The sequence below is a fragment of the Paramormyrops kingsleyae genome, chromosome 13 (assembly GCF_048594095.1).
Source record: "Paramormyrops kingsleyae isolate MSU_618 chromosome 13, PKINGS_0.4, whole genome shotgun sequence".
In the NCBI taxonomy this organism is placed as follows: domain Eukaryota; kingdom Metazoa; phylum Chordata; class Actinopteri; order Osteoglossiformes; family Mormyridae; genus Paramormyrops; species Paramormyrops kingsleyae.
In genome coordinates this window covers 11,700,371-11,714,024 of record NC_132809.1, presented here as the reverse complement: position 1 = coordinate 11,714,024, position 13,654 = coordinate 11,700,371, and the positions used below count along the sequence as shown (strand labels likewise).

General features: G+C 51.2%; 1 protein-coding gene across 8 annotated transcripts in view; it reads left to right on the top strand.

Annotated features, from left to right (window-relative positions):
- The window catches only part of dusp8a (dual specificity phosphatase 8a), a 44,731-nt gene that overhangs the window by 27,680 nt on the left and 3,397 nt on the right, over window positions 1-13,654 (top strand). For 7 of the 8 annotated variants that reach the window (XM_023842214.2, XM_023842215.2, XM_023842220.2 and 4 more), the window contains 3 exons: window positions 11,718-11,884; window positions 12,960-13,119; window positions 13,237-13,360. In XM_023842214.2, the coding sequence (XP_023697982.2) occupies window positions 11,718-11,884; window positions 12,960-13,119; window positions 13,237-13,360 (451 nt within the window). Of the gene's footprint in view, window positions 1-6,660; window positions 7,126-11,717; window positions 11,885-12,959; window positions 13,120-13,236; window positions 13,361-13,654 lie in introns of those variants that run through there. The other variant, XM_023842222.2, reaches the window with a different exon arrangement.

Here is a 13,654-nt window from a genome sequence, read left to right as displayed (position 1 = left end):
GTCCACCTGTACAGGTCCGTCTCCGCGTTCCACCACAACCCACCCAGAGGGTTAGTGAGTCCTCCGAGCCTCCTGGCTTTCACACCCACTCTCAGGAATGTCGGCCATCGAGACGTCTTCCGTTTGTTACAACTATAAAAATGTTCTTCTGCACAAGCCGTGTTATGGGGGTGTTTTCGTCGTCTGCCTAAGATTTAGCATACTGTTGGAGGAAAACCTCAGTGATGTTTCTTTTTTTTGGGGGGGGAGAGGGTAGCAACCTGGTCCTTTACGTGTCCATTTTGCCACCAGCATCTTTTTAAAAAATTTCTCTGTCATCTCCAGCATCAGTATTAGCAGCTGCTTTACTACGTTTGCATCGTTTTAAGAGTTTGCATCCTTTATACTTCCTTCTCATCTCTGTAGATTGCTGTCGTCAATGTTAGCATCATTTTCATCCCGTGCCTTGAGTCTTCAATGTTAGAGATGACCTTAGCATTTGTTTTTAGGCGTACCCATAAATATCCACCACTAGCATCAACGCCGGCTCTCCATTTTGGCCCATTATTATTGAATATTAGCTTCGGCGTTTGTTCCCAGCACCTGTGGTTTATGCTGTATGTGGGTGCAAAGACGCTTGTGACGTTAGTGACATTTGCCATTAGTGACGGTGACTGTACATGGATTGCTTGGGGCTCCAACGCAGGGACAAAGAAGGATCCAAGTGGATCAGTGCTGAACCAATATTTGCCCTGCCTGAAAATCACTGTTTTTGTTTTAAAAAAAACAAAGTTTGCACCAGTTTACATATTCATTTGTAAGCAGTTTTTTGGTGATTGTTCATCACTGCATTCTTAATAATGTTACCCAGGCATTAGCCCCCCCCCCCGTGGTTCTGCGGTCCATGGTGCCCTGCAAGACGCTAACTGGTCTCACTAGACAAACCAGAGCCAGTGGTTGAATCCCAATATCCAGTCCCTGCTGGACGTAATGGGACAATGAATCATTGCAACAACCCTGGATAAAGGTTCAGTGCTTTTGGTCACGCTCTTTGTCTGGGGCAGGGGGTGACGTAATCAGCCGGGCTCAGCTGGTCTCTTGCGCCTTGCTACCCCCCCGAAACACCAATGCCATTCTGTGTCGGAGGGGGGAGTGCGATGGGGTTTATTATTTATCTCTGGGGTCCCATCAGTCACACAAGCCCCCCGCCCTCACCAGGGACTGAGTGACTGGTGCCTTGTCTGGAAATGCCTGTTTAAGGAAAATAATGTATTTTCCATTGCCTGGGGGGGGGGGGGTAATGAATATCACTCTTGTGTGCCAAAGGAGACAGCATGGGTTATTATGGTAACCAGTTTTGTACACAAGAAAGACATTTTACAAAATATACTAATATATTTCGTTATTATGGCCATGCATTTCTGCATGGCATCTCAGCAGACAGTATCAGATTCTCCTTTTCTCCCCAGTTTAAAAATAGGATTCAAGGCATGACTGTGGATCACGTCTTTGTTTAATTCCAGTGCCCAGGCCTTGGCCGGCTGTACCATATGGTGTGATTGATAGCAATTCTAACTGCAATTACCAGGATGGAATCTGTCTTGACTGCATGTGGCCATTCCCCAGAGACGGGGGTGGGGGAGGTGGGGGGGTTATGGTGAACGGAGAAATGCCTGGAGGCAGATGAGAGCAGGCAGGGAGCCGCCTCACGTAGCTCTCAGAGATGATGTCATTGAAGGACATTCCTGAAAAGCAGTCGGGGACACACCTTCCCGTGAACGGTGTGTTTGCACCATGTGTTACTCACTCTTGCCAGGTCACCATGACCGTACGCACGTATCCACGGAGCCTTCGCACCTACACAACACAGCTCTGGGCTCAGTTGCACTTGCCTTATTTTCATTTTCTGCGCTTTTATCAGTGTGTGGTAGTTTATGAGCTGAGGACTGGTTATGAAACAGCACAGTAGGCTTTGGATCTGAGGCTGTGGTTTCGGTTGACAGAGGGCTGGGCCTGATGGATGTCGTTCATGGAGCTGCACAGTTAGTGTCTTGTTTCCTTGCATTCCTCTGACGCTGCCTGAGGAGTGATTGATACGGAGGCAATGAAGTGACACTATTTTGCCTAAGAGACGTGCTCGATGCTGGGCACGGCCTTTCCCGTGTCCGTGATCCCAGCTAGGCCAGCCTTGCTATAACTCATCTGGTCGCCCACTGCCTCTGTGCCTCTGTGGAACAATAGCTGCAGCGCCCATATGATGGGAAAGGTGACAAATTTTCTGCTATTAGCGGTGAGGCATTTTTGATTGGTTCCAAAGGAACCGCCCCCCATTACTGTAGATGCTATTCCAAGGTGTCAGGCTCGGCACGTGTTAAAAGCTTCTTGACGCCAAGGGTTCAGGCATCTCATGAAGCTTCTGGGATTTGATGTGAACCTGATGTATCTCTCCCTGATGCTGAAGGACAGCACTCCGGAGTCCTGACAGTAATCTAACTTCCTGTTTACTTAAAAGTGTTTAACGTGTGGAAAGTAATGTCATTTTTCTCGCAGATATTGATGTTTATGAGCTTTGTGTTTTAACGTAAGGTTTTCTGACTGTTTTGTCATCTTTACGGGTTTTCTTTGGAGTCTTGCTTGGACTCCTCACTGATTTTATGATGTTTTTGTATAATTAGAGATTTGACACTGGTTCTCCCCTCAGTCTCATGCCTTCTGATCCATGCACGAGCACACAAGCACACCATGGTGCTGCCAGGACGGCCCGTTCAGTGAGCCCGTCTCACAGTGAACCTGGCGTGACAGGATCATCTCTGATTCCAGCCTTAGACCGGGTGTTACAGAAGGCTGAAGAAGGTCAAACAGGACACAGAGAAAAACACCTTGTTTCCAAGTGGAGAAATTTTTGCGAGCGTCTACAGTTCTCAAATGACGCGTCTGTAGAATGTTTGAAGTGCTGTGTGGCTTGGGGTCGGACCTCTCCCCAAGTAGACTGTTAGAAGTGAAGAGGGCCAGAAATCCGAATGTAGACGATGACAGAAACACTAGTTTAATGCAAGCGAATCGACTCGTTATTTCGCATGAGTTATGGTAGCTGACGTACAGTAGCAGTCGAAAGTCTGGACACACCTATTGAAAGTCAATTGTTTTTCAACAAGATAACGACCAACTCTAAACACACCTCAAGATTCTGTAGTAGGTATTATCTTGTGAGCAAGGACAGAGATGGAGTGTTGTGACAGATGACCTGGCCCCCACAATCCCCCCACCTAAACCCTATAAAGCTGGTTTGGAGCGAGTTGGAATAAAGAGTAAGACCAAGGTGGCCAACTTGTGCCCAGAACTTGTGGAAACTCCTTCTGGACTGTTGGAGAAGCATTGCAGGTGGCAACATCTGGAAGCTGGTTGAAAGAAAGCTGAAGGGGGATATTTGAAGGGTCTAAAATTTGAGAAAATTTTGGGATGTTGAACACCTTCTCTTGGTCGTTGTAATATCTGATATGTATTACTTCATTGCCTTAAGGCCTTTTAGCATAGGGTGAATAACACAGCTAAAACAGAGATAAATGCACTAAAAGCAGGAGTGTTCGATCTTTTGTCCGGTACTGTAAATGCATGTGACTATAACATGACTGTGAAGTGTGGCAACTTTGCAATAATCCACAGGGCAGATCAAACTGGCTGCCTTCTGATTGCCCCCTCCCCACACCCCATGTCCCCCAACCACTCTGGTGGCCCATCTAAATTTCACAGCAAGTAGCAGCCTATTAGGAGACAACTTGTTAGGGGGAGGGGGGTATGGTGGTGTAATTGAACTGTTGGTTCAATTGCCCTCCCTAATTTCAACCCTGTTATTGTTGTAAATGATTACAGGCAACCTGTCAGTCAAGAGAGTGCATATTAAAAAAAAACACTGCTCTACTCAAGGTATGAGCTCAAGGCCATCATTAAGCACTTCAGACAGGCTGAAGAATCATTCTGCTCCACCTGTGCAAACCAACCAGGAGTCAGGGAGCGACTTGGAGAGGGAAAGGTCTGCAGCGGAAGTTTTGCGGTGATGCCAAATGGCACTTTGCAGCTGGTTAATGCCGTGGGAGATGCATGAGAGAATGAGAGGGCGCCAGTGACAGTCAGCCTGGTCACGCGGTCGGCTTCTGGTGACATAGCTGATGCGTCTCGGCGGATTACCTGACCCGATCATCTAATTTCTCACCCTTGATAGGGATCGTAAACTTCAACCTGTGTCCAGCCCACAGCGATGATGGAACCTAAGCAGTGGATTTTCAAAAGCAACTGTCCCGGTTCGCGATGGTCATTTGGGGCTGTTCGTCTTGCCCCCTTGTCCCCTTGTCGCTGTTGCTGGTGGGGCATCTGGGTGCGGTTGCAGCAGAGGTGGTTCTGATGGTATCATATGTCCCTGCCATCAAAGTGACTGCATCACACCCTCGGAATGGCAGCTGCGGTTGGTATAATTACATACTAATTGCTTGTTATCAATACCTTGACAACAAGGGCTACAAACACTGCAGACCCCTCCTCTCACTCCTTTTGATCTGTACATCAACTGTACAAGAGGACTTAACTGTGTGGGGTGACGTGATGCTTCGGGACCCCGGCCCCTTCATTAGCTCACACTTTAGAGACACTTTCCTGCATAGGCCTGCTTTCATTAGCTCACACTTTAGAGACACTTTCCTGCATAGGCCTGCTTTCATTAGCTCACACTTTAGAGACACTTTCCTGCATAGGCCTGCTTTCATTAGCTCACACTTTAGAGACACTTTCCTGCATAGGCCTGCTTTGCGGCACCTTGCTTGAAGGTCTTTGGTCAAAGGTCATTGTGTGGAATCGCAGTGCCCTTTAATTTTTAGCTTTGTAAGGAATTTGTTTTTCAGTGGTACTTTGGTTTTGGGTACTGATAAGTTGCGGCATTTGATTCCTGCTGGATTACCCGGAGGGGGTGGGGGGGGGGGGGTACGGAGCAGGGAGGTGTGGTGTGAGATAGGGTGGGGGGAATAGCAGCTTCCTGAGATGCATATGGTGTACATCTCTCTTGGGGGCGGGGATCAGAGGGCGAGGGGGGAATCGAGCAGCTAATCAGAATGACGGGGTTCTGATGTGTACATGGGTCAATGGCCGTGTCGTCCTCCCCTCCCCCACCGTGACGTGGCCCTGCTTCCTCAGAGCTCAGTTGTGGGTGACCTTACGATCGGACCTGATTTATTTGGGGGGGGGGGGTCAACCCATTGCAGGTTAGAGCCCAAGTGTAATCGCGGCCTTCATGCGCTGTGTGTGACCTTTCGGCGTGTTAACCCCCGCCCCCAATCCACTGAGCACAGGTGTCACAATGACTCTCCATCTCTGTCTGCAGCTAAATTTATCTCTGAGATGGACCCAGAGTGGGACCTGCATATTGGGTCCAGCACCTTCTCACCTCGGCACTGGCTGCAGCTGAGTTTCATTTAAGACCTTTGATCTCTTGCTGCCTGCAGTATGAATTAACTGAGGAAGAATCCTCTCCTATGGTTCGGACTTCCTTTTGTGTTGCAGTTCAGTTGCGGTTCTGGTTCTGGTTCTGTTTCCCGTGTTGTATTCCCCTACCCTGACTGGAAGCCCGCAGTTATTTATTTTTGTCAGGTTGAGTCAGAGTATTATTTGGTTCTTCTGTGTCCTATGGGAACTGCTATCTCCCAAATGAGCGCTGATCATGTGACCCTGCAACTCTGGCCAGGCTCACGTGAGCCCTGAGTTACTCACGGTACTCTGGGAGCACCTGGGCACTTCCGAAAGATCAGAAAGCAGCCAAGAACCACAATGGTTGGTCAGAGTGGGATTGTGCAGTACCATCAGACCGCCAGCAGGAGGTGCCGTTCCGGGTGAGACCTGATTTTCACAGATTATGCTGGCTTACTTCTATCTGAAAATCTGTAAAGAGCCCTCATCGGGATGGATGCATGGTTCACAGTTTGGGAAAAAAACTGTAGCCTTTCTTTGTTCCCATGCGACGCATAAGATTATTTCTCCAGCGAATAACCAAGATGCTGCGGTTTCATCATCGATGTCCCCAGTTGGCTGTACCCACCACGCTGTTTGGGTCGGCACAGCTAATTGTGTTTTTGCTCTTTCTCTTCAGTATGGGGAGCTACTGATGCATGGGTGTGTGTGTGTGTGTGCGTGTGTGTGCGTGCATGCGTGTGTGCGCACAGTTTTGGAGCTGAAGTTGGGCTAGGGGGGTTTACAGAGACGCAGTTCCATTACTGCAGGCTTGAGTTTAGCCATTTAGTGGGGGGGGGGGGGTCATTTTTATTTAAATTCAGACTCTTCATTTTGCAATTTTTGTTTCAGACACTATTGCATGAAAAGGCCATGCTTTCTGTAGTATGATGACGGCACAGCTCACATGACGTATAATTAGAGGCCTGGAGTTTGATTATCCCAATTTTTATTTTTTTTTTACAATTTATTTAATGAATAACATAAAGTGCCCTGTCCCTCCCAAGCCCTTACGGCTCCCGGTGCGGACGGGAAGCCGCTCTGCAGCCCCTACGGTGGCCGCATATTTCTGCGGTGAGTAAGGAATGCGCTCGCATGCCTGACGCGTTAGCTACGAGCGGACGCCGGGTCCGCCCTGCCGGCTCGGTGAGCTCACTCCCCGCTCAGCCCCAGAGCAGAGTGAGCGAGCGAGCGAGCGAGCGAGGGAGGGAGGAGAGAGAGAGCAAGCGTGCTACAACAATAGCAAGGGGCACTTCCAGCCAGAGACGCGCAGAGACACACGGAAGGAGGAGGCAGTGTCACCGTAGCAGGCAGCCGCGAAGGACCCCCGCTGCCCGTCCGCGGTCCGAAGGCTGTTCTGCCGCCGGCCGCTTGATCACACTCCGTCTGTTTGCGTCGTCTTATCAGTGCAGCTTGGAGGAAAGACTTATCCCTCCTGGATTTTTCTTCTTTTTTATTCTGCAATTTATTTTTTTGGAAGTGCAGTGGAGCGTGCCTTTTTTTTTTTTTTTGTTTTTAATTTTTCGTGGCCCCACAAGCCCCCTATGGACGTGGTGGTGGCCCCCCCTCCGGAGCGCCGCTGGCCAAACATGCACGACGGCGAGAGGAAGCTGAAGATCCGGGTGCGCAGGATGAAGGAGGGTCGGGAACTGCGAGGTGCGTGCTGGAGGATGGGGGGGCGGGGGGGGTAGGGGTTTTGGGGGGGGGGGGTTTGCAGAGAAACCCTCTCTCACAGCCGGTGCACGCGAGCTGTCAGCACACGGCCATTGAGATGTAAAACAGGGTACAAAGGCCCCTCTTTTATTTCCCCTCTGTCTCCCCTTTGGCCATGAATTCTGGGGAATGGCTGCCTGCTGGCCCTTACCTCATCGTGTGTGTGTGTGTGTGTGTGTGTGTGTGTGTGCATATTTAATTCCATGTGCTCGTCAGCATCTGGTGTGCACGGGTTCCTTTCATGTGCCCCCCTTTGTTTTTTTATTTTGGGGGGGGGGGGGGGTGGTTGTTACTCATGAATGTTGGTCACCGTAGGGGGGGGGGAGAGGTGTACATCCACGGCAGGATTTTACCGTGTTCTCAGAGCACGTTTTGTGATATGACCGGTGGGGGGGGGGGCGTGTTGCACGGTACTCCCCTGCTGGAGGACCTGTGCGCAGGTGGAGTGGGTTGGCAGAATAGGGTCCCCCCCCCCACCGACACCCGTCTGTGTTTGGGCAGAGTGTGCACATTCAGCCATCAGCGTCGGGGAAGAGTCCCGTCTTTACCTAAACCCCCCCCCCCCCCCCCCATCTGCCTTTTATAAAGTCTGCAAGAAGCAGAAATGGCCTTTTGTCATTGTGGTGTACAAACAGAAGAATCTGCATGACGGGGTTACTTGGAGACCCTCATCTCTCAGGCTTACCTGCCTTCCTGTGACATGCTTTGAGCCAGTGGGCATGTGGCTGTAACAGCCAGCCGGCGTGGGGAACGTTCCGGGCATCGGGGAGCCCTGAGTGAGGCGCCCGCACGAGCGATGACGTCGTTCGCCGGCCTTTTGTGTAGCACGTGTCCGCCTGTTCGCCCGATGATGTCACCCGTTCCCATTCACCCCTTGAGCATTTCAGAATGATAATGGTCCTCATGGAGGAGGAGGGGGGGCGGGGGGGGGCAGATGTTCAAACTGCAATGCCTGGTGTGTCCCAAAGAAGGGGGGTCTGGGGTAGTTATTCAGTTTAATCAATGCCCTTGGGAAGGAGGGGGGTATGTATTTTAAACCCCCCCCAAAAGGCACAGTATGCAGTGCAGCATGGGGGGGGCACCTTCACAAAGGAAGACGAGTCATGACTGCTGTGAGCAGGCTTGTGTCACTAGAGGGTTTCAGCTTAATGCAGAATCCATGATCGGAGGCTGGACTGGACTAAAGTGTTGGGGAAAAGGTGGGCATTGGTGTGGTATTGGGGTGGGTTTCGGAAAACCTGCTCTTTAATGAGCACCGGGGAGGTGGGTCAGGTTAGGTATTGGCTGGCGGGGGGGCAGGGCTCCGAGCCACAGATGGGGACCTAGAACATTAATAACAGCCAGGGGGGTGGTTGTGCCAAGTGAGAATGAAGGCTGTCAGCTGAGCAGACTTTCCTCTGCACATGTGTGAAAGCGTCACTGTTCAGTTCAGGTGCCGTCGTCTCATACACTGGCCCCATCTGAAGGGAGTAATGGTCCAGCAGAGGGCGCTGTCAACAAAGGGTGTGTCAGCAGTGCCTCGTGGAAGCCGTAAGACCTCTACATGTGCTTCAGTGTCTCCTGGGCATGCTATGGTGGCTGTACCCCCCCACCCCACCCCCCATGATTAATGGAGAAAGAGAGTCATCAGCAGAGGGGATGGAAGATAAGGCAGTGATGCATGCTGAACTAAGGCATTGACTTGCTCGTTTTCTCTATATATCACCTGAATATGTCCTTCCTGAAATCCTAGAGTAGGAGTGGGGAACCTGATCCATGGAGGCCGGTGCGGGTTTTTGGGATGGCCTCTCAATCAGCCAGTAATAAAGCAGTGTACACGGCTTTCATAGAGGCTAATTATAAATGCTGCATTCCCCCATCTGTGCTGCAGGGGGCGCAGAGATTGCCCTCGGCCAAATGAGAGGATATTTAGACCAAATGAGTGTGGGAAAGCAGAAGGCACCCAGCGGACTGCCCCAGTACACCATTGGCCCGCCTTGTCCGAACGGTGCCCCGAGAATGTGGGCCAGGATTAACAGCAGGGAAAGCCCATCCTTTGCGGGACCCCGTCCTCCCTGCTCGCTGCTCGCCTACGCCCCCTGTGTGTGGAGGGAAGGCTCCACGGGGGGTTAAACTGATGTTTTCCCATCATGTTTAATGCCAGTGTGAGTGTATGACGGCGGAGGGAATTGTGTCACGCCGGGATTCAGTGACTCAATTGGGCCGTGACCGGCGACGCCATCGTCTCCACGATGTGCCCTTGGCCGTCGTCCTGCTCCATCCCCGCCCAGACGTGAGCCCTGATTTCATGGAACCACAGGCCCAAAGCGGGGATCACACTAGTGATGAACCGGCGGGTAGGGACTGAAAGGTTGTGTGAGTTTGGGAGTGTGCAGCGGGAGGAGGGGAGGGGGGGGGCACGTATAGTGGCTAAACTTTGACAGTGAATGGAGGGAGCAACTCAGCAGGCAGAAAAGGCCTTCTCCCCCTAGACTGGGGAGGAGATGATGTCATCCCGCTCGGCCGTTGCCATTAATAGCTGGAAACGGACAGCCCTTCACGCATGAACTTAAAGGGCCAGATACCCAAAATAACCAGAAGTGTAATGAGCAATAACTGGCTCTGTGTGTCCAGAACAGCTCAGTGAGCCACTGCCAATCTGTCTGCAGCTTCTGGTCTTTACAATACACCTGACTGCAGATGCAGAGTCAGCAAAACAGTATTAAGTCATCCTACTGAACGGTTAGCTGTAACACTGACGCCCTTTAAAATAACATTAAAAACAGGAAGAACCAGTGGCAGAGGCAGGCGTGACTCTCACTTGCAGTGTGAACTGACTCGTTACGCAGTGAACCTTTGGCCCCTGTAGGCATCGGGGCCCCGGTGACATACATTTTGCTGAATACGTCATAGAATTTGAGCCCTGACATCACAGGGTTACATCAGCAGGAGGACCACGTTCTGAAATTGCACGGAGCTTCTGCAAAATCGGTCAGGATTTCTGAGTGAAGAAGCAGTGGATGCAGGGCTTTAAATGTTTAATTGGCTCTTTTTTTTTAGAGGAGGTAAGGAATGATCTTTAAAATTACTACATTAGTCGGCTGAGTGCCCACAGTGGCTGTGACTTCCGTGAGTGTAGGCCGAGGCCTGGGCATCTGGTGATGAGCGTGCCCCAGCGGGGAGCAGATGGAGGCAGGCAGAGCCTGGAGGAGGAAGGGGGCCGGGATGGACTGTAGAGCCACAGTTCAGCCTCTGGCCTGGTTAGCAGATATAGGAGCATGCGGTGCAGCTGGAGGCAAACAGGGAGGCCAAGGGGCATAAAAGGAAGGAGAGAAAAACATAGGAATGGATTGATAGAAAAAGGTCCACTTCTTTAGTTTCTCTCTGTTTTATTCTCTTTCTCTTTTCTGCTGTCCTTAGCTTCCCCTCCCCCTGTTAATCTGCAGCTCTTCCTTTTCTCTCTTTGTTCAAGAACTCCGGACTCTATTCAGTCCGTCTGTCGCCTAGCTAGCTGTTGACACGCCGTCTTTTTCACAAGGCGCACGTCGTCCAAGGTCGAGGCGTAAGCCGGGGTGATGTAATCGCCTCTGTTGCCAGCCTTACTTGGAAGGAGAGCTAATGGGTCCCAGATCTAAAAGCCGCTTTGCAATTAGGCCTTAAAGCCTTCCCCTCACCTCCGCTAAAGTTTCCCTTGAAGGGATCCTGCCTCGCCAAGGTCACTCCCGGTACTCTCTCCCGAATTACACGACCGCTTCACAATCCCGTGCACCGTTTGAACCACATGGGACCACATACGTGTCTTAAGGCTGCGTCAGATTGCTCCAGCAGGTTTTCTGATTTTTTTTTCCTGTTGTCCATGATCTTGGCAGGTTCTCTGATAAGCTGAGAGCAACAGAAATATAATCGCTGAGTAGGTGAAGGTGCTTCAGCTGACCCTGCTGAGGGGCGGTGGAGGGGAGATGTTTTGGGCAGAGAGGACCCGGGGGAGGTGTAGCACCTGTGGCCGGCTTCATTCCCTTGCTCTGATGCAAATGTCAAGGAGAGGAGATGAGGTCATGCGGGAAAGGGAGCCGGCGAGGGGCAGACGCCGAAACCGGATCCGGCTTGTTATTAAAGGGCTGGCAGCCCGCGCCTTGACGGCTGAGGAGTGCAGGGCCCCCCCTCCCTGAGCAGGCTGGAAAGTGTGGAGACCAGGGGGAGCGGGTCAATCGTAGGTGAAAGGCCATCTAAGTGGAAAAGATTGACTTCCGCGAGGGTCTGTACTGCCTTAGGTTTTGCAAAGAAGGGGGCCGCTGGGGAGTTGCGACAGCTGGATCTGGGTGTGATCCCCTCCCCCTTTCCCACTCTTGGGTATGTTTGAGCCTCCCCAGGGTTTGTCCTTCTGTCTGGGAGCAATGATGTGCTCCTTTGGTTTCCCAAGTGTTGTAGCAGACACGGTTATGGAAGCTCTTTGATTGGCTGGCCGCCAGCCCCGAGCATCATCCTGTCATCATTTCTGCACACGTAATCTCTGCCCTGACTTACACGCCACTTGTTTGTGTGTCATTTCTTGGCAGGGGGGTTCGCAGCCTTCTCCTCCTGCTTCCCAGGTCTCTGCGAGGGAAAGCCAGCAGGCATCCTGCCCATGAGCCTCTCACAACCCTGCCTGCCGGTGGCCAACGTGGGTCCCACCCGCATCCTTCCGCACCTCTACCTGGGCTCCCAGAAGGACGTCCTCAACAAGGTGAGCCGGCACAAATCGGGGGGTCCTTAGCTTGCCGGAGTTCTGGCACAGCCACCCATCTGGCAAATTAAGGTAACAGGGCAGATTTGCGATACGCCACACCCGAGTGTACAGCACTTCTCTACGTGTGCGTTGCGGGTTAGCTCTGGGCATCTGGAAGCAGGCTGCTCTCGACTCCCAGTCAGTGCTCTCCTCTGCATATCTTCTTGAAAAGGGTATAATCAGTTGCCCGGTGGGTGTGAGTGTGGAAAATATGACAGGGTTGTTTAGTAGGTGGGCATGCTATAAAAGCCTGAAGGAGCGCCACGGTGCAGGCAGCGTGCAAGCCAGCCGGTTCTGGGTCCTAGCCAGTCACCCTGCTTCCCCTCAGGTTTTTATATACCCACCTCCCCCCCTTTGAACTTTCATACGGCATGTTGCTAATTACATGTTGGATCTGCCTTGACTATCACTGCTAAATCAGACGCACCCCCCCCCCCCCCCCCCCCACCCAGCTGGATTTAACGAAGACACGGGGATACAGGGCAATGTGGGTGTCTGCCTGTTCCCCAGACAGCTCTTCCTCTGTCTGTTTTGCATCAGACTGTCGGAGGAAATTGGATTTCTTTTGTCAGGAATTCGCCGTGGCGAATGCTGTGACCGCAGCAACATTTAAAGCTGTTTATCCGGACTGTAAATAATGCCGTGTTTAGGCCAGCCAGTGAAATGTATCTCTGCAGTCGGAGCGTCAAGGATCCCTATTTATTTGTAAAATTCCATGACATCATTCTGGAATGCAAATGAACCGTGCAGACATCTCCTTTTAAGCATGGTTGGCTTGGTAGGGCATGTCATGTGAAGGTGATGCCGATTGCTTTCCGAACCATATCTGATTGCTTCCCCTACCCCTAGTTCCTGTCATTGAACCTGCTGGAGGAACCAACCATCATTATGCTGGTGTTACTCATAAGGGAGAAGGTCGCCTCAGGGCTATGATTTCAGGTTTTGAGGCGGAGGTTCTCCAAAACAGTTTATTGCCACCCATGACCCATGAACACAGGCACTAATAGACTTGATTTCATCTGTTTGACCTCAGGACTTGATGGCCCAGAATGGGATCACGTATGTGCTGAATGCCAGCAACACCTGCCCCAAGCCAGACTTCATCTGCGAGAGCCATTTCATGCGCATCCCCGTCAATGACAACTATTGTGAGAAGCTGCTGCCCTGGTTGGACAAGACCAACGACTTTATTGGTGAGAGAGGCGTGTGCACTTGCCTACGAGGGTACCAACAAACTGACTTGAAGTTCCTGCTCATATCTTCTTATGCTTCACGTTGAATCCTTTTTTTTGGCTCCTTCACCTTTGTAGACAAAGCCAAGGTGTCCAACTGCCGAGTCATCGTCCACTGTCTGGCGGGGATCTCCAGGTCAGCCACCATCGCCATTGCGTACATCATGAAGACGATGGGCCTGTCGTCAGATGATGCCTACAGGTAAACCCTTTCCTGGTCTTTTAATGGTTTTTTGAAAGACAAGCCCACATGTTCAACACGTGAAAGACTGCTAAATAAATTAGCTCCCTGCTATTCCATCTTGATCAGGAAATGCAGCTCATGGGAGTTTTACTTGTGCAAAAATGTTCTGAGGGCAGAACGAAAAATGATTGGCTCGAAGAGATAATGAATCAGATTGTAGAGGAGGTGGGTCCAAGAAACTAGATGAGGCAAGACCTATGAATCAGATGTCTTGGGCCCCACCTTCTTGGACCCGCCTCCTCTACAATCTGA